The sequence below is a fragment of the Leptonychotes weddellii genome, chromosome 10 (assembly GCF_054177405.1).
Source record: "Leptonychotes weddellii isolate Sample4059 chromosome 10, ASM5417740v2, whole genome shotgun sequence".
Taxonomy (NCBI): Eukaryota; Metazoa; Chordata; class Mammalia; order Carnivora; family Phocidae; genus Leptonychotes; species Leptonychotes weddellii.
The window spans coordinates 8044373-8069674 of NC_138378.1; the positions used below are offsets into that span (position 1 = coordinate 8044373).

Below are 25302 nucleotides of genomic sequence, written 5' to 3' on the forward strand. Positions count from 1 at the left end.
AATCCAAAATACCATCACCCTGGCAGAGTGACTCTTTAATATTTCCCAAACCCCCTGCCAGTTTCGATGCAAGTTTTCTAACCTTGTAGACAATTAAGTAACATCTTCTCTTCTAGGATAGTCAACAGATAAGCAACAGCTGCTCACTCTGTGAGGGGTACTGGGCTCAGTTTCATTTTTCTGAATCCATGGCAGGTCTGAAGACACGCATGCTCCGTACATTGCACTTGCCTCCCTATTCCCCCTTCATCTCCAACATCTGAATTACAATTCTTGGGAAGTAAGTCAGCACACACGGGAATGCCTATCCATCATGAGCCAGACCCCGGCTGGTGTTCTGATGAATGCAGGGTCTGTACTGGAGGAGGTCAAGTGCCAAATAATTTCTCAATATATATCAGCTCTTCTGATTATTATATCCATGTTCGTCTCTGATGAAGTTGAGTATATTGAATATGCTAAATAAATGCTTATCAATGATGTAAAGAAAATAATTTTTCTTACTACTGATGTGGTTAAGTGCCCCTCTCATGAGCACCTGTATGGTCCCCATCATGGCACTCATGCCCAGGCAATGAAATTGTGCATTCTCCTTGTCCCCATGTCATGCTTCCCTCAAGGGAGGGGTGGTATATGGTCACACTGGCATCCTCAGTGTCCAGTCTAGAGTCTGGCACCTGATTTTTAGTTCAGATGTATTACATATCTGAATGAACTTGGGGAAGACAAAATGTCCCCAAGGATCAGGTCTGAGAGGAGTTGGCTCTTTCCAGCCTATGACAAAGAAAATTAATAAGTGACATCCCCACTCAAAAAACAAGTGGGTTTTCTCCATGTCCTGAGTAGGGAAATGCCCTGCAAAGTCATCTACAACAGAGGTTGGTAAGAATCTTGAGAACTCTTTCCCTTATCCTGAACTCCATCTTTTTTTTACGATTTCACACTCTGCTCTCCACATTCACAGTCTTGACGTCTCCAACTAGAAAGGTTCGTGCTTGCCTCACCAAGTTGCATGACAGAATTTTCTTTTAATTAGCACATTCATAACAGCAACAATAATTCCAATCATTAATAAGCTGCTCACCCCACTTAGGAACAAACCAAATGGCAAGAAGTCAATGTTAATTTTAAAACACATGTAAACAAGAATCCAGGAAGGCCAAACACAATAACCTTCTGGCATTATTAATGGCAAAGAACGCTTTCTGCTGAGCTGGAGAGGTAACTGTTCGACGCATCGCAATCCATACTCCTCTGCTTACACTTCTCATCGTGGAAATCAATTAATTATTGTGCTATGATTTAAAAAAATATATATGTTTCCCCCAAATACCATATGCTTCATGAGGGCAGGGATCACATCCATATGGCTCCCTGGGTCAATGGTGTTCTCTGCACGTAGTAGGTGTCCAACGTGTCTGTGTTGAATGAATGAATGGATGAATGAATGAAAGAATCAACTCTCAAAGGGGTGCTAGCAGATCTCTTGTGAAAGGATAGAATCCTGATGTTCCGATAATCACTTCACAAAGAAAGTTGGGCATAAGAACCCTTCTCAAATATTGAACTGGCCCACTGCTTGGGCCATGAAGGTCTAAGTGTTCATTCAAGAATTTCTCAATTTTCAGTCTGATCAGAAGTGAATCCAGTTATATCTTGGATCATCAGGATAACAGACTTCGAACTCAATATTGCTACACGAAATCAATGTCTACATTTGTGTTTATCCCTGTGATTGAGTGGGTGCCCAGTCGTCAGAGGAAAAGGACATCGCTTGGCTTTTTAATAGACTGTTTCTCACATTGTGGGGGCTGGCACAGTTTCTCAGTTCCCAAGTTTGGAAAACAGTTGTAGTTTCGTCTTCCCCACTCAGCACTGTGACATCCGTAAGTCTGGGCAGTGCCCGGGGCCACCATCTGTCTCCCTCGCCTATGACTCTACTGAGCGTCGTCAGGCTAGAGAGCCAGGGCGGCATTTCAGTGCTGGCCCTCGTGACGGACCCGGGATGTCTACGATCATTTCCTCTGCTGCCTTTCATATCACTGAACTGAAACGATCAGACCTGTCAAGAGCGAGGGCCCCAGATGAAAGGCCAGTGCATTAAGACAGAGCATAATTGCCAGCTTCTGAGTTTCTGACATTAATCGTTTTACTGAAAGAAGACAGTGGAGCTCCTCTCTCTCTCTCTCTCGCTGTCTTCCTCTGTCCGTCTCTTTTATTGCCAACACACAGGCATTATAGAGGGGTGGGGGCTAGAAAGAAAAAAACCCCACCACCAACAAGGTTTCCTAATTAAAAGTAATATGTTTTCCCTTTTTTTTTTTTTTTTTTTGGCAATTTGATAACACAAAACACTTACTTGGGGGCCACAGGGGGAAACAAACGGAGACAGATAAAAAATGTTTTGTGTTCATCCAAGCACAACTATGTTAATGCGTATTATCCCATTAATGCGCATCAACATAGGGAATCGGCTTCACCAACGCAAGCAAGAAGCATACACTTACCATCATTTGATAACATGTTTAATGACAGATTGACGGGAGATTTGCAAATGTGAACTGGCATTAGTTGCTAACTTGCTAACTTCAGCTTCTGCCACCGCCTCTGCTATGCCAGCATATTTATGTGCATAATTTGATTTCTCAGCCACACTGTTAGTACATTTTTAATATTAACTATGCACGAACAGACAGCCGAACTTAAGTTGCACTGATGGTTGGAGTTCATTAGATTGAAAAAGATGGGCATGCATGACTAAGATGGAGGTGGCAGTCCAACATGCAAGAAGCAACTCGGAACAGACACACTCCATTCTCAACACGCCCCAGCTACTTGCCTCATGTTGGAAGTGGCCGAGCTCTTGTGAATGAAGGAAGGAGTGGAAGGAGAAGGAGGGAGCCCTGCGCTGGGCAGCTGGGCCAGGAACTCGACCCGGAGCCCCTGCGATGGCCACACGCATGTTGGGTTTCCCTCCGCCCCCTCTGTTCACTCCAAACCCATCACAACGCTACACTCACACCCATTGCTTCATAAGGAGCAGGGGAGTGCTGGCTGCTATTCGTCCCCCAAGAACCAGGCCACGAGCAGCTGCTCAGGAAACTTTTTGAAGTGGGAGCAGGGTGAATCATGGCGATCTTGGGGAGGTGCGCCCACCTGCGATCGCATTTTGCTCCTATCACATAACACTTGCGTGGCCTATGCCAGGGAGTGCACCTTGCTACCTTTCCATTTCTTCATCTGTAAAATGGGCACAAGGATATCACCTACTCCACGGGGGTCCGAGCTTAAAGAAGCTAAAGAAGAGAAGTGCTAAGCCCAGCATTTGGCACAAAGTGAGCTCACAGTATATGTTCATTCTTATTATTTTATTTCTGCTTTTTTTTTTTGGAGGGGGTAATTTAAAAAAAATGTAGAAGGCTGCTCCCCAGGCCCTAGAATCAAACAAATCTGGGGTGTCAACCCCAGCTCCACGAAGTCAAGGCTGTGTGGTGATGGTGAAATGACTTAAATTTTGTGGACTTTGGATACCTTGTTGGCAAAATGGGGTGATCCCAGGGACACATCTGGCATGCTGCAGGAAAGGATAGAATGAGATGGCGTATAAAGGGTCTAAAAGGCCTTGGACCCTGTACGCACTAAGCAAGCCTTAGCCTTTATTTTCTTTGGGCATCAGGACAGTGCTAAATGTTCTGGCAGTGCTAGAGTCTATCAAAAATACATTCAAGTTTTGGTTCTGCTGCGTCCTAACTGTATGATAACCTTCGTAACACTCAGTTTTCCCCCCCTACAAGATGGGGACCCATCATGGAACCTACCTCTGGGTATTAGGGGAGGATGAAATCAGAGAGCACTGTTAGCGTGCTCATTCGACGTTAACTCATTGTTACTGAAGTCTGTGTCTTTGGGGCTTCAGTGGTGCTTGGCACGTAATAAGTGCTCAATAAATATGTGTTGATTGAACAAGTGAGAGAGATCACTGTGACTACGAGAAAAGGCCCAGGTGAGTCCTGGGAAAGATTTGTCCAGGGCACAGGGCAAAAGGCCTCCAGAAGTCTGTGGCTAAGCTCAGTGAGTAACCCAAAGAGCACAAGAATACACAGAGTAGGCTTTCGAGAGCCATCAGAGACACAGATAAACAGCTTTCCACATTGGCTGAGCACCTACTATGTGCATCGTGCTAGGAGCCTCCTTATCTTTTTGTCATTTAACCTTCACCACAGATGACTTGTAGTGGGATATTGTTATTCCCATTTTAGAGATAAGGAAACTGAGGTTTGACTATAAGCTGAGTCTGGAGGGCAGAACAGGGGCTCCAAGAGAGAGAACGCTCACTTCATATTTACCGACTGGACCTCAGAGGGGTCGGTAACCTGCTGGGGGGGACACAACTTACAAGTGCCTGAGTTTGGACTGGAGCTCAGTTTTGGCACCAAGCCCCATGCACTTTCTAGCCGCCCCTTTCAGGCGGGAGACCAGAAGGAATAAATGCAAAATGGTTGACCGGCCACTGTGTGCACTGCTCTTCATGTAAGAAGGTGGCACTTCTGTGTTGAGGCAGGCGAGTCACGTCATTTGCCTGCTGTAACGAGGGAGCTTTGCAGGGACGCATCCCCACTCTCAGATGGGGCGAGAACATGGACACAGGGAAGCCCATCTGAAGAGAGCACTGTAGTGATGCCTTTGAGTCCCTTATACTATATCATTGTGCCTCGCTCCTGCCTTCTGCGTGTTTTCCCTTCTAACAGGCACAGGGGCAACTCTCTTCCGTGGGTGGCCCATGGCTACCGGGGATGCCCAGACTGCACCTGCCGGGTGCCTGAAGTGCCTTGAAGCTGGTGCCCCATCTGGGATGGCTCTTCACCAATGACGGACTGAGGTCAGAGGACCAGAGCCCAACCCCTGCCTCCAGAGGGGTCAAACTCAGAGGCACAGTGAACCTCCTTGAGCTCTCCGGGGGACCAGGGTGAGCCTGGGGCTTTTCCTGAAATCACACCCCTGCCTGGCTTTCTGCCCTCCTCTTATTGGTTTCCTCTGGGAGCACACTCTTAAGAAATGACTTGTCAGAATCTTCATACCAGGGTCTGCTTCTGGAACGTGCACCTGAGATACCATCTTATTAGACCAGAGTCTGGCAAACTGCAGCTCCCGGGGCCAAATCCAGCCCTCCACCTCTTTCTGTAAGTAAAATTTTATTGGCGCTCAGTTGCATCTACTCATTTATGTGTTATCTGTGGTCGCTTTGTGGTGGAATGTCAGAGTCAAGTAGGTGCGATATATACTATATGTCCCACAAAGCCTCAAGTATTTACTCTCTGGTCCCGAGATAAAACATGTGAGCTGAGTGCTGTGCTAGATAATGATTTGAGCACATGAAGCTCTTTCCCACCTCAGGAACCTGGCATGTGCTGTTCCTTCTGCCCGGTGTTCTCCTTCCTTGACTCGGTGGATGACCAATTGCTTCTCACTTTTTAGGTCTCAGCAAAAATGTCCCTTGCTCAGAAGGGCCTCCCCCGCCCACCCACCTAAAGTAGTCTTCAGCTTCTCTATCCCTTTGCCCTGTATTCTTAGCACTCGTGGCACTGAAATGACTGCCTTTGTTTATTGGCCGTGGTTCCCTCCGATGTTACCAACTAGCACGTGGGCTCCGCGAGGGGTAGAGACCTTCTCTGTCTTGCTCATCTCTGGATCCTTGTGCCTGTATGTAGTACAGACTCAAAAATATCTGTTGACTGAATGTTGAGAAAGAGTGTAAAACCCTTCAGAAGGCTGCATTCATACTGGCTGGGGCTAGAAGTCAGGTGCTGTATTATGATGGTGCTGGGTAATCTGATCCGCATTTTGAATCCGTACTCCCGAAGCAATGGGAACATATTTCATACTCAAGCTGCATTAGTGCCTAGACATTTATTGTGTCTGGTATTAATTTGCTTGTTTTGCCACATTATGTAACGGGAGGTCACTTTATGTTATAAGCTATAATTTTTGAATTTTATGATATAAATTGACCTGCTTTGGGAACCTGGCTATAAAGAGTCTTGCTGTCAAGGGGCCAAGAAGAAGTTATGCTGTGTTAGTGGTTTTAATTAATGCATTAATTTCACAAAGTTTTTCATGGGGGCTTAATATGGGTAGGGCCCATCTGAGATGTTCAAGGAGCTTCCTGGTAAGCACATTCACACGCACATACATCCGTGATTCATTCTGCACACGGAAGCCAGAATCATCTTTAATTGCATCATGCCGTTCCCTTATTTAAACACCCCCAGTGAACTTAGAATAATCTAAACTCATCACCATGGTCTGCACACTCAAGACTGTGCTAAATAGTCAAACTTCTTTCTCTCTGAGCTCACAGAGTTCCAGCAACACTGACCTGCTTTCAGTTTCCCTCAGTGCACCCAGCTCTTACTTGCCTCAGGACCTTTGCACTTGCTGTCCCTGTCTCAAATCCTCTTTTCACTCATTTCAGGACTGGCTCCCTCAGTCCTTCATGTTTCAGATGTCACCCCTCAAAGAGGTACTCTGGGAGCACCCAAAGTAAACTAACACTGTTGCTACCCAGGCCCTAAGTACTTTATTTCCTTCATGGGATCTGAAATGCTCTTGTTTATGAAGTTGCTTTCTTGTTTCTTGTCTTTCTCCTTCTATAAGATCTTCAAGGGAGGAAAATGTCAATCTGTTCACTGCTATGTCCATGGAGCCTAGCACAGTGCTGAGACATAAGGAAATGCACAAGTAAATAATATACTATGAGATAGTTGTAAATCTAATAAAGGAAATAAAACAGGGTGATGGGAAAGAGACATTTGAGAGGGCTGGATGGCTTTAGATCGGGGCTTGGCAAACTATGGCCTTTGGGCCAAATCTAACACATCACCAGTTTCTGTAGGGCCCACAAACTAGAATCGTGTTCACATTTTTAAATGCTTGAAAGAGTCAAAAGAAGAAGGCTTTTGGCGGGGGGGCCCGAGTGGCTCAGTCAGTTGAGTGTCTGACTCTTGATTTCGGCAATGGTCATGATCTTAAGGTCATGGGATTGAACCCTGAGTGGGGGCTCCCCACTCAGCAGGGAGTCTGCTTGAGATGATCTCTCTCCCTCTCCCTCTGCCCTTCCCCCTGTTCATGCTCTCTCTCTCTCTCAAAAATAAATCTTGAATAAAAATGCTTTTTTATGACACATGAAAACTATATGAAATTTGAATGTCAGTGTGTCTATCAATAAAGTTTTATTAGAACATAGCCACACCCATTCATTCACACATCACCCAGTACTGCTTTCATGCTGCAATGACAGATTGAGTCATTGTGACAGGGATTGTGTGGCTCTGACCCAGAAAATATTTACTCTTGGGCCCTTCACAGAAACATTTGATGATTCCTGATTTGGATAGATTTTCAGGGAAGAGTCCTTGAAAAAGATGACGTTTAAGCTGAGATTTAAATAATGAGAATGGTTAATCAAAAGATCAGAAAGATGATACTTGAAGTCCCTCAGGCAGAAAAAAACACTCATTAAATGGTAGCTCTTCTCATTATGCTATGAGCTTTGAATTAGGACTTTTAATCTGGCAGTCATGGGCTGGGCACACTGGCGCAGGGTAGTTACGGAGAGTCCTGGCAAGAGATAGGGTGTGCTTCAGTGGACTGACCTGCTGTAGAGACAGAGGTGGAGCAGGTGAAGTGGTAGAAATATTATGGAGGTCCAGTAAAAAAATTAATGATGAAATGGACGGTGGTGGGAAAGGTGAGGGAAAGAGGAGGGTCCACCAATCCTAAGCTGGGGCACCAGGGGACTAATGGGACCACTCTCTGTCATGCAGAATCAGAAAAATTAATAGGTGTCTGGAGAGTGAACGGATGGCCTAGGTCAAGTTTGACCAAGATGAGTTGGATTTAGGGTCATCCCTGCCCCTACCCCAAATGGCCACTGATATCACACCCCCTCGGGACATACCAATCTCAGCCCAAGTTGTAATGTGCTGAGCCCACCCAATGCTTCCAGGAGTGTGCATCTGAGCCAGGCTGAAGAGGCAGCATCCGTCTTCCCAGCCTTAGGTCTTGCTTTGAGTATTGTGACCCCACAGGCCAACTCAACTCCATCTCCACTGGTGGCACTCTTGGGAAACAGACACTCTATTGAAACCCCTAAGCTGTGGGATATAACCCTGATGCTGATCCAGGTGATCTAGCTGTTCTTCTGAAAATGAAGACAAAACAGGGGAAATCCGAGCTGAACGACCAGGAACGACCAAGTTCCAAAGACGTATGTCTTTTGAACCCAAGATTCATCTGTGCATGAAACCAACTCCATCCTTAGATGAACTGACAAATTCCCTGGTTTACTAAATTAAGCTTGATTTGGTTTGCAGTCAATTATAAATAACAGATTGTGATAAACACAATTTAGAGTTAGCATGCTGATCAGTTTTAACTATTGCTTCCAAAATAATTTGGCGTCTCATCTTTTCAAAGTTAAGGAAGATATTAAACTAAGTCAAGAGGAGGACCTATTCCCTTGACCGCCAATCAAGGCTCTTGAGATGGGAAACTCCTCCTGATACAGTAGAAACAACTGAATTGATATTGTGTATCTCTTTATTAAGTGATCTCAGCGGAGTCCTATAGAATCCTGGACCACCTCCTGCTTTCCTGGAATTTGGTTCTCTCCTCTGGTTGCTTCTCGTCAGCTTCTGCTCTCTACCCTCTAAGGGACAATCTAGATGTCTCACTTTCTTGGTCTGACTTGATTTTGTACATTAAACTAGGACCTTCCTTATGGTTAATGCTGCTTCTTCACACAGGACAGTGTCAGACAGGCTCAATGACTGAATTAAAGCTAATAAAAGCAAACCTTTCTTTAGAGCACTCACAGCATGCCAGGTACTGTGCTTAAAGCAGTGGGTCTCAAAACACGGTCCCTGGACCAGCATCCTGTTATCATCTGGGAATTTGTTAGAAATTCAAATTATCTGGCCCCACCCGAGATTGACTGAATCTGACGCTCTGGGGAATGCGTTCAGCCATCTGGGTTTTAACAAACCCTCCAGATGATTCTCAAGTTTGTGAAAACCATTGGCTTAGAGTATTTATCTGGATTGTCTCCTGCAATCCTGTCTATCGAGCCCTGAGGCAGGACAGTTACACCCATTTTATAGATAAAGAAACTGCATCTTAGAGACTCTTAATCTCAGGAAACAAACTGAGGGTTGCTGGAGTGGAGGGGGGTAGGAGGGATGGGGTAGCTGGGTGATGGACATTGGGGAGGGTATGTGCTATGGTGAGCGCTGTGAAGTGTGTAAGACTGATGAATCACAGACCTGTACCCCTCAAACAAATAATACATTATGTTAATTAAAAAAAAAGAAACCGCATCTTAGCGAGACTAAGCATTTGCTCTTACTGCTAGGGAACAGTGGAATGTGGATTCAAAGCCACAAACCTCTCCAGAGCTCTCCAATGAGGGTGGACATAGCACTCGTATTCCCAAACCCATGCCTGGCTCGCATTCCAGCTGTCTGGCAGAAATGCTATCTGAAATTCACATGTCCTGCTGCCTTTTTGATTATTTCTAGGGAGCCTTAGGACGACTTCTCAACCTCCAAGAAACGTTCCACTTAAAAAAAAAAATGGCTCCAAGAGAAAGAAAAGGTAGCCACAGAAGAGAATCCCAGCTTCAGACAAAACACAAATCAGGTCCACTGGGGTCCCAGGGATTGCTCAGTGCACCGAGTAATTTGTGATCATCAGCTTGCGAACTCCTCTCTTGAAAATCACCTTCTGCTTTCCGAGTTCCCTTTCTCATGCACTGCATTTCTCCCCAGCTAAAACCGTGTGGTTACAGATGCCACTTTGCTCGCAGTGATTTATAAGCAATCGCTAATGTTCGGTTATAATTCCCCATTTCAGATGCGAAAATGGCTCATCATATTCACCACAAGGGCCTCTCTACAATGATATATAATTTAAAAATTAACACGAGGACAGAGGAGACTCTGCATTTTTGAACTAGGAACTTAGAGATTCAGAGGTTACAACTTGATAAGGTGAGCTCAAGGAATTAGATGAGTCATTAAAGCAAATGCCTCTGTTCCATGTTTCCATGACTTTAGAGCTTTTCTAACATCTTCCAGTTCACTTGCACTTGTCAAAGTGCAAGCCCACAAATGGTATATTTATATTAGGGTATTTTTCCCCATTGTTACGAACATTCTCTAATTCTTGACATAGACCTTTCCGATATAAACCATGCTGTCGGAAAGCAAGCAAAGCAGAAAAAAATCAATGCTTGATCTCCAGCAAGGGCCAAACAGACCTGAATAGCACGACCAAAAAGAGCCAATGGTGATTCTCTGGAAGAACCCGTCCCTGTATTTACAGCAGCACTGGCTCTGGGTGGAGTTGGACCCAGAGGACTTTGGACGGTCGGACATGCAGCATGCCCATCTCCAGAGAAGGGGATGGTGACAGTGACAGACACAGGGGGAAAACAAGGCAGGGACAGAGAAAGTGAGCTGGTGCAAGAGGGAAAGATAATGTAGTGATTTTGCACGTGTAACGCACGAGATCCTTTGGTGCTTGTATTGGTTCAACCACTCATGGCCTTGTGATCAAGCCATTTCCTAGTCTGCTCCAGCATCAAGTGGTTGCAATTATGGATTGCAAATTTATTGACATTTGACATCCACATCAGCCTTCCTCTGATCAACAGAACTCTCTGCTGCCAAACTGAATAATTACAGAAGATTTCAGCAGTCATGGGGATGCCAAAAAGGTCATTAAATCATCTTGAAAAAACAATGTGTTCTTTCATTTCATCTTGCCAGTAAATCTTCCGTTGGAGTTGGGACCACCTAGGGTTGATGCTCAGAGAGGGGCGGGGGGCTGAATTACAGAATGAAGAGAGGAATTAAATTAGGATTGAAAAATAGGAAGGCACGCACAGCAGGGACCTCTTGTTTTATACTTCATAATTTCTGGAGAAGCATAAAGATCGTGGCTTACTTTTATCAAGAAATGGATTCTCCTTGGGAAACAGGCAGTAACGGCTCATTTAGGAGTTGGGGGCATTCCAGGGGAACTTCAGGAAGAGCAGTTGTATCTAGAAGCCCACCCCGGGTGGGCCCCACAGTGTGAAGCCAAATTTGTCCTAATGCTCCGCATGACTTCTCTGCTTGATAGTCCTTCTCCTTTCTAGGCAACCATGGTTGTGAGTGGCCTGGAACCCCCCTGAGGCCACTTGTTCCTCTCCATGCTCCCTGCCTTCACTGCCTCCAGATCACCCCTGTCTTCCCCTTCACCTCCTCACTGGTCTCCTACTTTTGCCCTTGACCGCATTCATCCACTCTACACTCCATAACCATGGTGGTCTTCTGAAGGATAAAGTAGATCATGCCCTTGCCCTCGTAAACCCCTTCAGTGGCTTCTCATTGGGCTTTGGGTTGTGGGGGGGAGAAAGTCTAAAGTTCTTGGGATGTTCTACAAAGCCCTGACTTGCCTCATATCCTCACCTCACCCCAACTGCACCGCTATCCCTCCGATCCCAGTCCTCGACACTGGCCTTTCCCTGAATCAGATGCACCAACCCTTCTCCTGTTTTCCTGCCTGGGATGTTCTACCCTCAATTTGTCACATGACCGGCTCCTTTTCAACCTCCTCGTTTTCCTTCCCTGACCCCTCCCCCCATTTAAGTAGGTGGCCTGTCATCGTCCCTCACACTACACTGTATTCCCTTGGCAGCCCCAAGTTCTCAGAAATTGTTACTTTTATTTTTGTGCCCCCAAATGTGAGCTGTTAGTATTATTATCAGTGTGTGTCCTCTGATTAGAATGTGAGACCTGGTTTCCTTTCTTTTGGGGGTGTAGCCCAGCGCTTAGGACAGAGCCTGGCTCAGGGCAGCTTCTCCAAGAGCATGAATTAAAGGACAACTGAATGAAGGTCTCTGATCCTGCTGGTGCAGAGAATGCAGAACGGCTTGACTCTTTCACCTGAAGGCATCTACGGACCCTGCTCCCATGGGCGAGCATACCTCAAAAAAAGGCATTTCTTAGCCCTCATGGCAATGTTAGTCCTCTGGGCAAATCATTTGACCGTGGGCTCGGAATGCTTCTCACTTTCTCGCACTTTGCTGGGCTGCACAGAGCCTGAAGATTCCTTCCTTTGGGGCTTCTGTTACATGCTGTGCTCTGTATTCTGGAGAAGCATAAAGATCGTGGCTTACTTTTATCAGTAAGGGTTCCACCTGCTTTATCTATTCGGTCTGCCTGACTGATGAGTGACACATGGGCAATGTCACAGGAAGTTATGATCACTTCCTAGGTACTGTCTCTCCCTTCCTCCCTTGCTCCCTCCCTTCCTTCCAATATTTATAGAGTCTGAGCATGGGGAGCTAATCAGATGCAGGCCCTGGCCTCCTGGACCTTAGAGGTGGACGCCATGTTCACCTCCAAGGAAGAGTCTAGTGCTCCACTACTTCCAAGCCCTACAGAGTCAACTTCATGGAAGTGATGTTTGACTATTTCAGTAAAGCAAACCTATATTGAACATCTGTCTCCATGAGGCTCAAAAGATAAGTATATACGCTCGAGTAGGAGCCACCAGGTATATCCACCAGCTTCTTTGCCTGATCAGCATTCCTTCTATGCCAACTTCTCCTACAAACACAGCTCCAGTCACACTGAACAACGGGCATTTTCTGGAACGAACCCCCCACTCGACCTTACTCATGAGGCTTTCCTCTTGCCATTCCTTTTGCCCTGGTGCCGTCCCCCTTTCCCACCTGCTAGTGCCTTTTCTCCTTCCGGATGCAGCCTAGCTCTCTGCTGATTGGGTCAGACGTCCTCGGGCCCTCTCAGCTCCCGCTCGCTCGGTACTCTCCCCGCGAGAGCGCTGAGTTCAGTGTAAGCCTGGGTGGTGTCCTGTCCTCTTTCCATGATGGACTGGCAGCGTTCTGAGGGCAGAGTCCATCTCTGGGTCAGGCACCCCTGCGCTCCTTGCATGGGCCACCGTTCCCAACGCGGAATGTCTACTGTGTGATGCACGCTCTCACATCTGTCTTTCCCCAACAGGCGTTCCCGAGACACAAAATGTGACTTGGTTGCAGCACATTATAACTGTGGCTGTTGATATTAGAATTAAAATCCTCAGACACGTCAACCCACCCTTCATTCTAGGGCTGCCGTATTTTAACAATTATAAGAGTAGCTCTCTTCAATGGATCATTTCTATGCACCTGCTAGTGTACCAGGAAGACGCTTGGCAGGTTTTCTTTAATTTTGTCCTTATAACACTATGTGAAGCCAGCCTTCCTGCGGCCACTTGACAGAAGAGGCAGCCGAGGGTCAGAGAAGTGACGTGACCTGTCCTTGGTCTCTCAGCTAGGAAGTGGAGATGCGGCCCCAGGGCCCAGGCCTCAGTGGCTCCAGAGCCCACGTACCTCCCCCTGAGTTTAGCTGCGTGATGCTCCCCTCGTGGGATTTTGAGGCATCAGGAAGTCCTGTCTCCTTTGTGACAGGCCTTCCTTCCACTCCAGCATCTTCTCACTTTCCGTTCTTACATTTCTGGAATGATGAGGTCCTGATTGGTCCTCTGACTTCTAAGCCAGAGCAAACACTATCCAATAGGGACCCATCTCCATGGTTACCATACACCAGAGAATCCACAGGAAGGCGGCACCGGGGGGAGTGGACGCTACAGCAAATATGGCGGGGGGTGGGGGACGAGGGAGTCATAAACAATTAAACATGACAAAATCCTCTGGTGAACAAAAATAGAATTATTTGACTGTGAAATCGAGTAATGTAGCATTGAAAATAACATAACCTGAAACATCATTTTTTTCTCCATAGATGAAGAAAATACCAGATAAAGCCAGGCATGGTGAAAGTGCTGATTTGCTGGAGGGCCTGAGAGGGAGAAAGTTGTCTATGTCAAAGATTTGGGCTTTCAGGATATTGAAACATTTTTTTTTTTGACCCCTCCACTTCTCTCCCCTGCTAGTAACTTGGGGATGAGTTCCCACCTCACACTTTGGTGCAGCGCCCCAATAGAATTTAACCCTGGGGATACCAGAAAGGCGCTGGGAGAAGTTTTGGCAGAAATTCTGGCTTGAGGTAAATCATTCATTTGCCCACCCTTGACGTCCAGCTCTACCACGTACGAGCTGTGTGATCTTGGGGATCACCTCACTTGCCTGAGCGCTGGTTTCCTCACCCGTAAGCTGGGTGTCATTATCATTCTTTCTCTGGAGATTTTTGGGGTAAGGCTGAGTGAGGTAATACATGTAGAAGACCCTAGTACAAGCGCTGGAATACCATAAATGAGCAATAAATGTTAATTCTCTGTTGGTATCGATCACGGCAAGGACAGAAGTGGTAATGGATGCTGCCAAGCACTGTTTTCTTACCACAACTAATCAACATCATCCACATCATTATCTGCACTGAGACTCCAAAGCAGACCTTCCTAAGCATGGTACAGCCACTGGTGACTTTGGACTGTATCAAGTGGAATTTTTCAAGGTAGCTGGGGGCAGAGAGAAAAAGCAGAAACCAAAGGGAAAGAAATGCAGGTGAATGCTATATTCCATCCTTTCTCAGGGGCACTCAAACACCCTCCCAGATACTTCCATGCCTCCTGCCGTCCCCCAAACGCCCAGAGCTGATTTAATTAAATCTGTTCTCCTAGCCTCTCCTGATTTCTTCAAATAAAATGGCACAATCCACCCCACATCTTAATCTAAACCTTCAGCAAACAGAAGGGGATTTTTTTTTTTTTTTGAGGCAGGTGATCAAGGTGGGGAATCAAGAGGAGGGTGAAGTTCAGTGAGCACCCGCTTTGTGGGCCAGATCCAGGCTGAGGTCTGCCGGTACACTATTTTAGCTAATCCGCACCACAAACCGGAAGAGGAAGAAAGGACCTGCATTTACCGCCATCCGGTCTCTGCCAGTCTTGCTTGTCAACCTGAGCATGGATTTTTTTTTTTTTTGTATGTTTTCACAGCATCCCTAGCAGATGACCCCCAAAGGAATGCCCTCCACGCCTAAATATAGGATATGCCTCCTGCAAGTAAAAACAAAAACAATAGCAAAAACAAATAAAAAGTCCAAAGAAATAAAGACCATTCCATAAAAAAACAACCACCAGCACTTTCCAAGGAGCCCTGGCTTTCTGGGCTTTGGGGGGCGGGGGCATGTGTTTTCAACAGTAGCACAAAGTTCTCCAAAGCCCCCAAAGGGGACATGCGCCTTGAGCTCCTGGCAGCCCCTTTTTCCCCACCCAGTGAGCCTCATGTCACATTTACACTGGATTTAATGGGAGAACATGACATGCACTGATTTTCAACGAACTCCTGTTCTTTCAGGGTAAGAGTCGGGAAAGTCAGCAGCTGCACACCACATCCTCTTCTATTTCGGTACCCCTAACGTGATCTCCGTGGCCCACATATCATTTAACAAACTGCCCTGTGATTCTTGCAGGGCGTGGCGTCAAGACTGATTTAAAATCCCCGCATTGCTAAAACTGCATTGTTCTTCATCAAGTTGAGTCATTTTTATGTGAAGTGTCAAGCTCTCTAACAAATAATCCCTGCCAGACAAATCAAGTTCCTCGTCTTAGAGCCGTGGCTAAATAGTTTATAGCTTTAATCTGCTCACCGAGGTGTGCAGTCTATGACAGTAATTATAAATGCAAGGAGAAATTATAGCTGAATGCTTTAACTGCATTAGGAGCCGTTTGATGAACAATCATGAGTGCCTGCTCCATTCTAACAATAGAGGGCAAGTTAGTGTCAGTGCATTAGAGAGATTTCAGTTCTGCATGGCTTTTCCTCCCATTTACCACAGAATGTCACTTGTCTCCTATAAAGTAGAAAAAAAGCACCGTGGAAAGCTTTAAACTTGATAGTTAAAAAAAAAAGACAAAGAGAGAAATGCAGGGGAAACTGTTTATCATTATGACTTCTTTTTTTTTTTTTTCCGCCTGTTTTGTTTGGCGGCTGGTTCGGTTTCAAATTAGTTCGTTGAAGGTAGCTGCTTGTTTACTTACTAGGGGCCTTAAAAAAAAAAATCCCTCCTCAAGCCATTTCCGTGAAATCTTTATAGAGAAAGATATCTTTAAATGAAGGGGCGAGTTCAGAATCGGCCAGGCAGAAGCTCCAGCAACTGCCTGTGTCCTCTCCCCCCCACCCCCCCGCAAGGTCCTGCTCTCCATCTGTATCTACCTAAGCTAATGACACAATTCAGCTCTTTATTTTCCCCTCCTCACTTTCGTGGAAAGACGTTTTTAATTTAGCTGAAGAATTACACAAATGTATTTTAAAGACATAAATCCATATAAAAAATATGAGCTAATTAAAACATTGCACTCCCTGTCGCTCATGGATTTTCAATTTAGTGAAAGAAAAAAGAATTGCATCTGGTTAAATGAAAAGATGATACTGATGGCAGATTGGAGTAAATGAAAAATAATGTTACTCTATATTAAAGCACCAAATTATACACGTCAGGATTGAGATTTCGAAGGTTCCCAATGAGGGGGACAGTGCAACAGAGAGGGGGACCGGCGATGTGTGAGGGAGGTAAGCCAGATCGCTTGCATAAAATGGAAACATTAAAACAGATGACACATTTGTTTCTCGCTGTGCTGGAAATAACGCGAGTCTCATAGCTGACCCTGTTTCTGAATTCTCATTTTGTTTCCCCCAAATGAGAGTCAGGATGAGGATCAAAAAAATAAAAATCTGGTACATATATATTTTCGCTGGAATTCGGGTCATTCCTTGGTTAGCTGCTATATGATAAATGTCTAATTGCCTGACTGGATAAGGACATCACAGTCAGGAGAGCAAGGATGCTTCGCTTCACCCTGCGGGCCAGTCCCAGGCCCCCAAGTTTCAATATTCAGTTTGCAGCTGGAGCCTCTGAGAAGCTCAGGGGAGCTCTTGCCTATCTACAACTCATGTGCCACAGTTATCCCCCTTTTCTGGGCTGTTAGATGTCCACGTGGCCATAGGTAGCACCTAGAAACCATCAGGCAAGGTGGTGGAGAAGCCAAGAGGCAGAAGAAGGTGATGAGTGCGGAGCGGTCCTAAGCTCGAGTCCGTCTCTGCACAGGCTGTATGCTCGTGGACAAATCACGAGGCCCTCAGAGCTCGTTGCAAGATCAGAATGGCATGAATCACCCTGCCTGGCTCGTGGAAGAAGCCAATAAGTGGGAGTTTTGCTGTCATTTTCTATCATTATGATCAAATAGCAAGCTGAGGTTTCCAGCTTGGGAAGAACCTGGGGAAAATCCACAGGTTCTACACACTTGAGGTGAGGCTGAAGAACGTTGGTAGAAGCCCATGGGGATTGTGGAGGACTAACTTTTCCTGTGAACCTACTGGTTGCCAGGCTTTCTGAAAAAAGAGTTGCACAGGCTTATTTAATTCTCACAAATTTTCTATGAGGGGAGAATCGTGTCCCCATTTTATAGACACAGAAGTGGGCCATATCTTAGGGAGAGTGGATGAGTTAGGATTTGCACCCAAGCCTGAGAGCCTGGGCGGCCTGAGGAAGCTCTAACATCACAGGCCCCCGAAACCATCATTCCCCTCCTCAGCATCCCCCTCGGGGATCAGGCAGATGCCCCTCCTGTGTGCTCCATTCAACGTTTACCCCAGAGCCGCCCATCTGCGTGTCTACTGCGAGCCTGAAAGGCAGACTCTTGTTCTGGTCACTGGTTTATTCCCCGGGATCAGCGCGGTGTGATAGCCTTCTGGATAGGTGATAATGAATGAGCGAGGTTATGCGATTGTAGGAATTCATGCAGAATCTCTCTGCCTCCTTTTCCTCCCCTGTTACACGGTTGATTCAACCCCTACCTTATAGGGCTGTTTGTGAGAATAAAGTGGAATAATGTTTGTAAAGTGCTTGCCGCAGGGCTATTATAATCAGCATGTCCGCTGATTCACCATCACATAGCCATTGCTGAGTAGAGGCTGGTGCATAGTAAAAGCAAAACCGAAGTTTGTTGTAAGATGAAAGAAATGCAGGGAGGGGAAAAAGGAAGGAGGGAGGAAGGGAGGAATATTTATTTAATGGATGAATGAAAGGGTGACGCTTCTTATAGACATTAATTAATCCAGCCCATTTTGCTTTTACCAGAATGCCATATAATCCATGTTGTTAGGGTTGCCAGATTTAGCGAATAAAATTACAGAATGCCCAGTAAAATTTGAATCTCAGATGAACAACGAGTACCTTTTTTTAGTAAAAATATGGCCCCTGCAATGTTTGGGACATGCTTATTCTAAAAACTTACTTGTTGTGTATCTGAAATTCAGATTTAACTGGGCACCCTGTATTTTATTTGGCAAGTTTACATGCTGTTCACCCTGAACATGTGTTTTTGTCAAATCACCCACAACAAAGGTGGCAGCTTCTTGGACTAGAATTCATTCTTGCCCCCAATTTCAAGGCTAGGTGTGCTATAAAACTTGTGCACTGTATTACACGATAATGACTATAATTTCAAGTCCTTGTGCATTTTAGACTCATTGATTTGCTCTTTGTTTAACTTCTATTATTCAAGAGCATGTGGTTTTTAAAGGTATATGCAGATACTTATTGAAATTGTTTTAGATTACTTCTGTCCTAAAATAGGGATGCACATTTAATATTATCTAATTAATTTTTAATGAAAAGTTGCCTTTAATATTTGGCAGATCATTTTGTAGGATTTAAGACCTACCTAAGAAAGAAAAGGAAATTCAGGCCAAAATTTGCGTCTCACAAAGAACATAGATACAGCACAGCTCCCAAATTTTCCATAAAATCTTGACCATGCTTTCTAAAACATCATGTCATTTTGTACAATTTGTGCTATCATGCATACCGACTAAAATTAGAGTTCCGGATAACAGAGATCTCATTTTGTGATCATTTAAAAAACAGAGCTGCATAATTCTAAGCAGTGGGCAAGGTACTGCACGGATGTTGTTCTAAGGGAGGACCTCGAGGGTAAAGGAATTCTTCCCTACTTGGCCAGAGGATCAGAAAGCCACTTCTGTGCAAATGTGGGAGCTAGTCAGGCACATTGTAATATCCTTAGTATTAACACAAACACACCATGCACATGCACCATTTTTTTGTGTCCACACAACACACGTATACTCCTATGGTTTTGAATGAGTCTTAAATACTCAAACTTGTTTTTCCGTAATCCTATTTCAAGGGCACAGCCTCACAGTGTTTATCTAAGAACGGAGCTTTGGTTTCATATAATGACAACTCTGTGATGTAGTGCTTCAGAGGTCCAAATCAGAAATATTTATTTTGTACACATGCAGAGGGATGAGAAAGAAGCTATCCTATCTATGTATTTAACAGATTTGTTAAGTGCCTTTTGTGTAGGTTTTCCAAAATGATCAGTTTACTTTTACTTCCTTAGAACAGACATGTACGTTTCAGACTTTTGACTAAGGCTTTCTTTTTCTCCCATCTTTCTATTTATGTATCGCAATGTTTTGGCAGTGATATTAATTTTTTTTCAAAGAATGATTACAAACCTAACAGGTGGAAAATTGGTCTTTATTGTAGCACAAATAAACATTACCTATTTGTCCTCTTCACCATGGTTTGGACCTACCACTATGGGATTGGAAACATCTCTCTTCTCTCTGGGTATTCTGTATATATCCACCTTTTTTTTTTTTTTTTCAAGGACCAGAAAAGTATAATAGCAAGTTACATAAGATATAAAATGTTATATAGCAAATAAATAGAATGTTGCCAAGCCCCAAGCTCATTTATAGATTCAATAGATGAGTTTTGGCTTTTCTTTCAATGGTGTGAGCTGAACAAATCATGCTTGGAAAGCAAGAGATGAATCTGCTAGTAACACATTTTAATTATCATGATAAAAACATGCAAACAAAACAACAGTGTTCATTTGGGCCCACGGAACCATTAGAGTTATAGGATGGGATTCCCCTTCATTGGAAGCTCTTAGATCTTCTCAGTAAGGGGACAGTCCCAGATTTTCACCCTTTATTTCATCTTGACCATCCTCACATTTGGCAAATCTCCCCACCTGACCGCGAGGCGAGCCCAAAGCCACACCCGATAAGTACCCTTCCTCCGCCTGGAGCTCAGCTATTGCTCAGACCTTGATCTGAAAGTCTCCTATTTAGGAACAAATGCTCTGACAGTACGGGGTGGTGAGGGCTTATATGTTATTACTGACTGTTGATAACTCTTACTGTGAAGTAACCAAAAGACCGAATCCATCACCTAGCATGGCATTAACTGGACTTGCCCGTGCTGAAGCTTTAAGTCAGGTCAGGTCCCCATTGAGTGTGGGGCCCGAGGTGGAGGACAACTCGAATATGTGTAGGGGTCCCTAGCATGTAGGGGGTATCATGCTGAGGAGGAGAGAGAAGGAAGCAGACAAAATACAAAAAAAAAAAAAAAAAAAAAAAAGGAGATGAAAGGATTGTGTGAAGACCCAGCCTGGGAAACATTTGAAAGCGGTGGGTGTGGAAAGCCTGCCAAGGTATTTGACCCTGGTCTCTGTCCTCTTTCCTGGAGGTGACATAGAGAGTCTGGGCACCGGTGACTATACAAGGCACAGAACTTCTCTGATACATGATGCAAATGATCTTGAAGCTGTGGGACCGACCCCATGCCCATCGGCGATGGGTGTTCAGAAAGTCACCTGTTCCTTTAGGTAAAGTAAACTCTCAAGGGCATGCAGCGCATCTATCTTGGTTAAAGGTGGATGCTGATATTAGCCTATCCTAAAGCAAACCAGAGGACGAGAGAAGAAAATAAGCTTCCTCTCTTTTCACCTCAATGTTCTGCAGAGAATATTTTCCTGCCATCTGACTACAGGGCAGATGCTCTCTCCTAGCAAACCTACTGGAGGCAAGAAAGAGAGGAACAGAAGGGGAAGGTAGCAATTGCCCCGAAAGGAAGCTGCAAAAAGCATTAATTACAAGTAATAACAATAAAGTTCACAAGCTGATTAAGAAATCTCTGCATAGCGGCTGCCCCCAGGAACTCTACACTGTTCGTTCTGCTGCTCACCCTTCACTCACTTTCTAAGTCATTAGCATCGCTATGGGAAGGTGAGGGGTGAACCGGGGCAGTGACGGAAGTCCGTACATATTAATTAAAACGAGGCATAGCCTTGGCTGGACCTTCAGAGTTGGGCCCTGGGTCAGTAAGGGGGTCACATATCACAAAGTGGTAACCTGTGAACTCCATCTCTCTGAACCCATTTCATTCTATCCACCAACTCTAACCGTGAGACATTGAGACGGTTAGGACTTATCATGTTCTAGTCTCTCATACAAATAAGTCCTATTCCAGCAGGCTACTGTCCTCTTGGTACTGAGAGACATGAGCTGCCTCTAAATGGACCCATCTCCCATCAAGAAGCTCCTCACAAGGCTACTGTCCCATCACCTGGGAGCAAACCCATACCTGCAGAGCTATTCTTCATCCACGTCTGTTACAAACTGTGAATGGTGTTCGGGTGACTTGCTGTGCGTTTTGCTTAGGTGGAGTTTTACTGCATGTTTGCTCACAAATGTCCGACAGCACAACTTACACTTGAATTTAGAGTCTGTGTCCTCTTCACCAGCTATTGTTTCCGGAGACCTCTGAGCCGACGACACCCGGGAGATCTCTTGTTCCGCCTTGCTTTGCTGTTCCACGGCCATGCGGGTCATGTCCTTCATTTGGAAACCTAGGTGTGACTCTAAGTGACTGATGTAAGTAGAAGGGGTTCTAAACTGGGAGGCACAGTCACTGCAATAAAAGATAGGGTGTCCTTTGTCCATGTTTTTCAGAAACTTTGTCCCGCCCGTCTTCCTAAGTTGGTACTTGACGTTTGCCAGCCAGTGGCTGATGGTGGTCATCGAGAGCCCCGTGAACTTGGAGATCTGCATTCGCTCTTGAGGGCCCAGGTCGGACAGCAGGTACTTGCCCTCGGACGTCTGGAAGAGGCTCGAGGCGAACTGTGCCTGCAAGATCAGGAGGTGCTGAGGGTTCCAGTTGGACTGCCTACCTTTCCTTTTATGCAAAGTTGAGACCTCGCTGGAGACATCCTCGAAGCGCCTGACATCCACTTCCAGCTTCATGGGGGGGCCCCGTGAGGAAACGGCGGGCTTCGGGGTGGTGGCTTTGGGGAGGACCTTGACCATGTCGGCAATGTCAGACAGAGCGTGCTTCTGCGGCGGGGACGTGCAGGACTGTGCTTGCGAGGACTCGGCTTTCTTGCTCTTGGACTTGGTCAGGTCGATGGGCTGATCGTTGCTCTCGAACAGGTAGCGCCTGGACACGGAGGCCGGCCGCGTGGGGGCGGGACTCAAGCCCGGCTTGTCCATGACGCTGAGACTGGACTTGTGGAACCTCGAAATTGTGCTTGAGCTCGGGCTGGAGCAGGAAGGGGAGCGCAGGGGTTCCGTGGCCTTGCCCAGGTGATTGTTGAGGACGGACTGCAGGGCGCTGAGCGGGTTGATGCTCGGCAGGGCCGGCGCCCGCGTGGGGAGGGTGCACCCGTTGCTGAGAGAGGGCGCGGGCTCCAGGGGCGCGCGTTTCTCGGGCTCGCCGCCCTCCTCCGCCAGCCTGGCCTCCTCCTTCAGGAGGCAGGACTCGGCCTTCTGGGATTCGGAAGGGGTTTCGCTTTTGGAGAAAGCGTCCCCCTCACTGTGGCTGAAAGGCGATGCCTCCTCCCGGGGGCTTTCTTTCCCGCACTCCTTGGCAGCTTCCTCTTTGTCGTCAGGCTCCTTCTTCACTTGGGTGTATGGGGCCAGGTTGGCGGGCACCGAGACCAGCGGCATCACTTTCCACTTGGGTGCAATTGGCCTCAGCTTGTTGGTGAGGTTAGGTCGAATCTGCAGGACTTGGGATCCCATGGGCAAAGCAGGCTTGGTGCCCTCCGACAGCTGGTAGGCTGCGTGGATGCTGGGGTACGCGCTCCAGCTGGGAGCCCCGTTCTGGGCCTTGTTGATGGCTGTGGTGACGGTATTTTCCAATGACTTCAAAATGTCCCCTCCGCCCTTGGAGCCGTCCTCCAAATCCTCCTCCCTTAGATACTGGTATTTTATGGTGGGGTCTAAAGGCTTTTGCAGAGGGTCCTCGTACTCCTCCCGCTTCATGACTTTCCCATCCTTGTTGCTCTCCTCTGGTTTTTCCTTCTTGCCCTCTTTCTTCAGCTCGGTGGTAGAGGCCGCGCCGTCAGAAGCCAAGTTCCCAGACGGCTTGGGAGCCAGCGAGTCACTGCTCGGGGCGTCCGACAGCGACTGCATCTTCTCCACGGCCAGTGGGTCCAGCACCAGCTGCTTCCCCTTCTTGGAGGCCGAGCTGGTGACCTTGAGGAAGTGGCCCGTGACCATCATGTGGGTGGTGAGCTGCTGCAGGGTGTCGTGTGAGCTCCCGCACTCCATGCACTTGAGGATCTGGGACTTGCAGGCCTCGAACTGCCAGGTGTAGCTGGCGCCGTTCTGGTAGCCATACCGGTTGTTGGACGACAGTGGCAGGCTGGCGGGCTTCTGGGAAGAGAACGGATCTGCCAACGAGCCCGTGGTCGAATCGGGGGAGCACGGTCGGTTGACGTCGAAGACGCGTTTCTTGGCCGGAGTGACCATTTTCGAGGAAATGGTTGGGACTGGCTCCTTCAAAGGCACTTTTTGGTAATGTTTTGTTTTTATCATGTGGACGCTCAGATCTTGGAGGGAATCGAAGGAGTCGCCACAGAACATGCACTTGAGAACCTTCTGGGCGTCCTCCTTGTCCATATCCTGGAAAGCCCTCTTCCGGGGCTTCGAGTAGCTGGCGGGGCGCAGCCTGTCCTTCTTGCGGTTGTCATCTTGGTAGTGGCCCGTTTCGTTCATGTGCACGGTCAGCTCGACCAGGGTGTCGTAAGCAGCACTGCATTGTCGGCAGCGGAACCTACTGGCCCCGGTGAACACGGAGCCGCACATCTTGGCGCTCTGCCGATAGAGCTGCACCGAGCTGAACAGGCTGGGCTTCCCCACGGATCGGGAAGGCAAGTTCTGCTGGAGGCTTTTGGACAGCGCGTCTTGGTGCCAGTCGAAATCAGTCTTGCTGCTGCCATTGTGGGCATCACAGTTCCGCCGCTCACTGCTGGACAGCTTGAAGCCGAGGCCCAGGCCCGACCAGTAGGAATCCGACAGGATGTTGGCGTAGACGGCGGTCATTTTATCCATGCAGTTGTGGCTTTCGCTGGGCAGCTTGGGGTGCACGTTGGCTTTCTGGTCCGGGGCATCCCGACCACAGACGCTCTTGGCGTCTGACACCTGGTCACTGGCATCGCTCAGCAGAGACTCGTTCTCCGCGTCCTGGTTGGACAAGTGGCTTCCGGGAGAGTTCTGGTAGCTGAAGCAGCCCTTCTGCTCTGGGCCCGTTTCTAGCTCCTCGTCTGTCCCTGGGTCATTGCTGCCCTGAAGCTGAGCTACCGAACCACTGTCCTCCTCTTCCTCCTCTTCTTCTTTTATGTCCTCCTGTTCCTTCAGCTGTTCCTCCTGGGCATAGCCTGCGAGGGAAGAAGAGATGAAATAAGATGACAGGTGACATCTGCCGTCCCAAGTTCCCCACTTAGACTAAGGGCTTCCGATATGGAGTGAAATAGCAACTGAATCTACACTTTCATGAACTGCAAGCAATGGACACAGGAAAAAGCCAAATGATGTCTTTTGTGCTGTCTCATGCCCCCCCCCTTTTTTTTTTAAATTGATAGGAGTCACAAATCTTTATAAATGCCTAGGATCCCAAGTTAATAATTTTCACGTTTAAGGAGTATCACTCCAATGCTCTGACGGTGGGATAGTCGCTGAATTGACAGGTAGGACTTTCAAGAAAGCTGGATGGCAATTCAAATCCTTCAAAGACACATCTCTCCAGAGAAGGACGTTGGCTCATAAGAAAACTAGACTTGACCCTTGGCATCTCTGTGGTAAGGTTTCCCAAGACTCTGGGATATACTGGCATACGATTATCTTACAAAACCATTTTTGAGTGCTCACAGATAATTCAGGTGCACGGCCATTATATTTTTGGTAGCCAGCGTCTTTTTGTTATAACATTTTTATTTGTAGAGAGTTGCACAGCAGGAAGAAAGATTATGGAGTATTGAATAAAATCTTCCATTGATAGCTGAAAAATTATGTAAGTTCGGCAAACATAATGATTTTAAAATAATAGCAAATGGTGTCGGAATTGGAGATTTGGGGAATATCCTATTATTCTCAAACAGGTTTATGAAGACCTTTTCAGACAAGGCTGCAAATGCCCTCTC

General features: G+C 46.6%; 1 protein-coding gene across 5 annotated transcripts in view; it reads right to left on the minus strand.

Annotated features, from left to right (window-relative positions):
* The window catches only part of TSHZ2 (teashirt zinc finger homeobox 2), a 437572-nt gene that overhangs the window by 155486 nt on the left and 256784 nt on the right, over positions 1-25302 (minus strand). For 2 of the 5 annotated variants that reach the window (XM_081832561.1, XM_081832562.1), the window contains exon 2: positions 21465-24540. In XM_081832561.1, the coding sequence (XP_081688687.1) occupies positions 21473-24540 (3068 nt within the window). In that variant the 3' untranslated portion in view covers positions 21465-21472. Of the gene's footprint in view, positions 1-19284; positions 24541-25302 lie in introns of those variants that run through there. The other 3 variants (XM_081832559.1, XM_081832560.1, XM_081832563.1) reach the window with 2 other exon arrangements.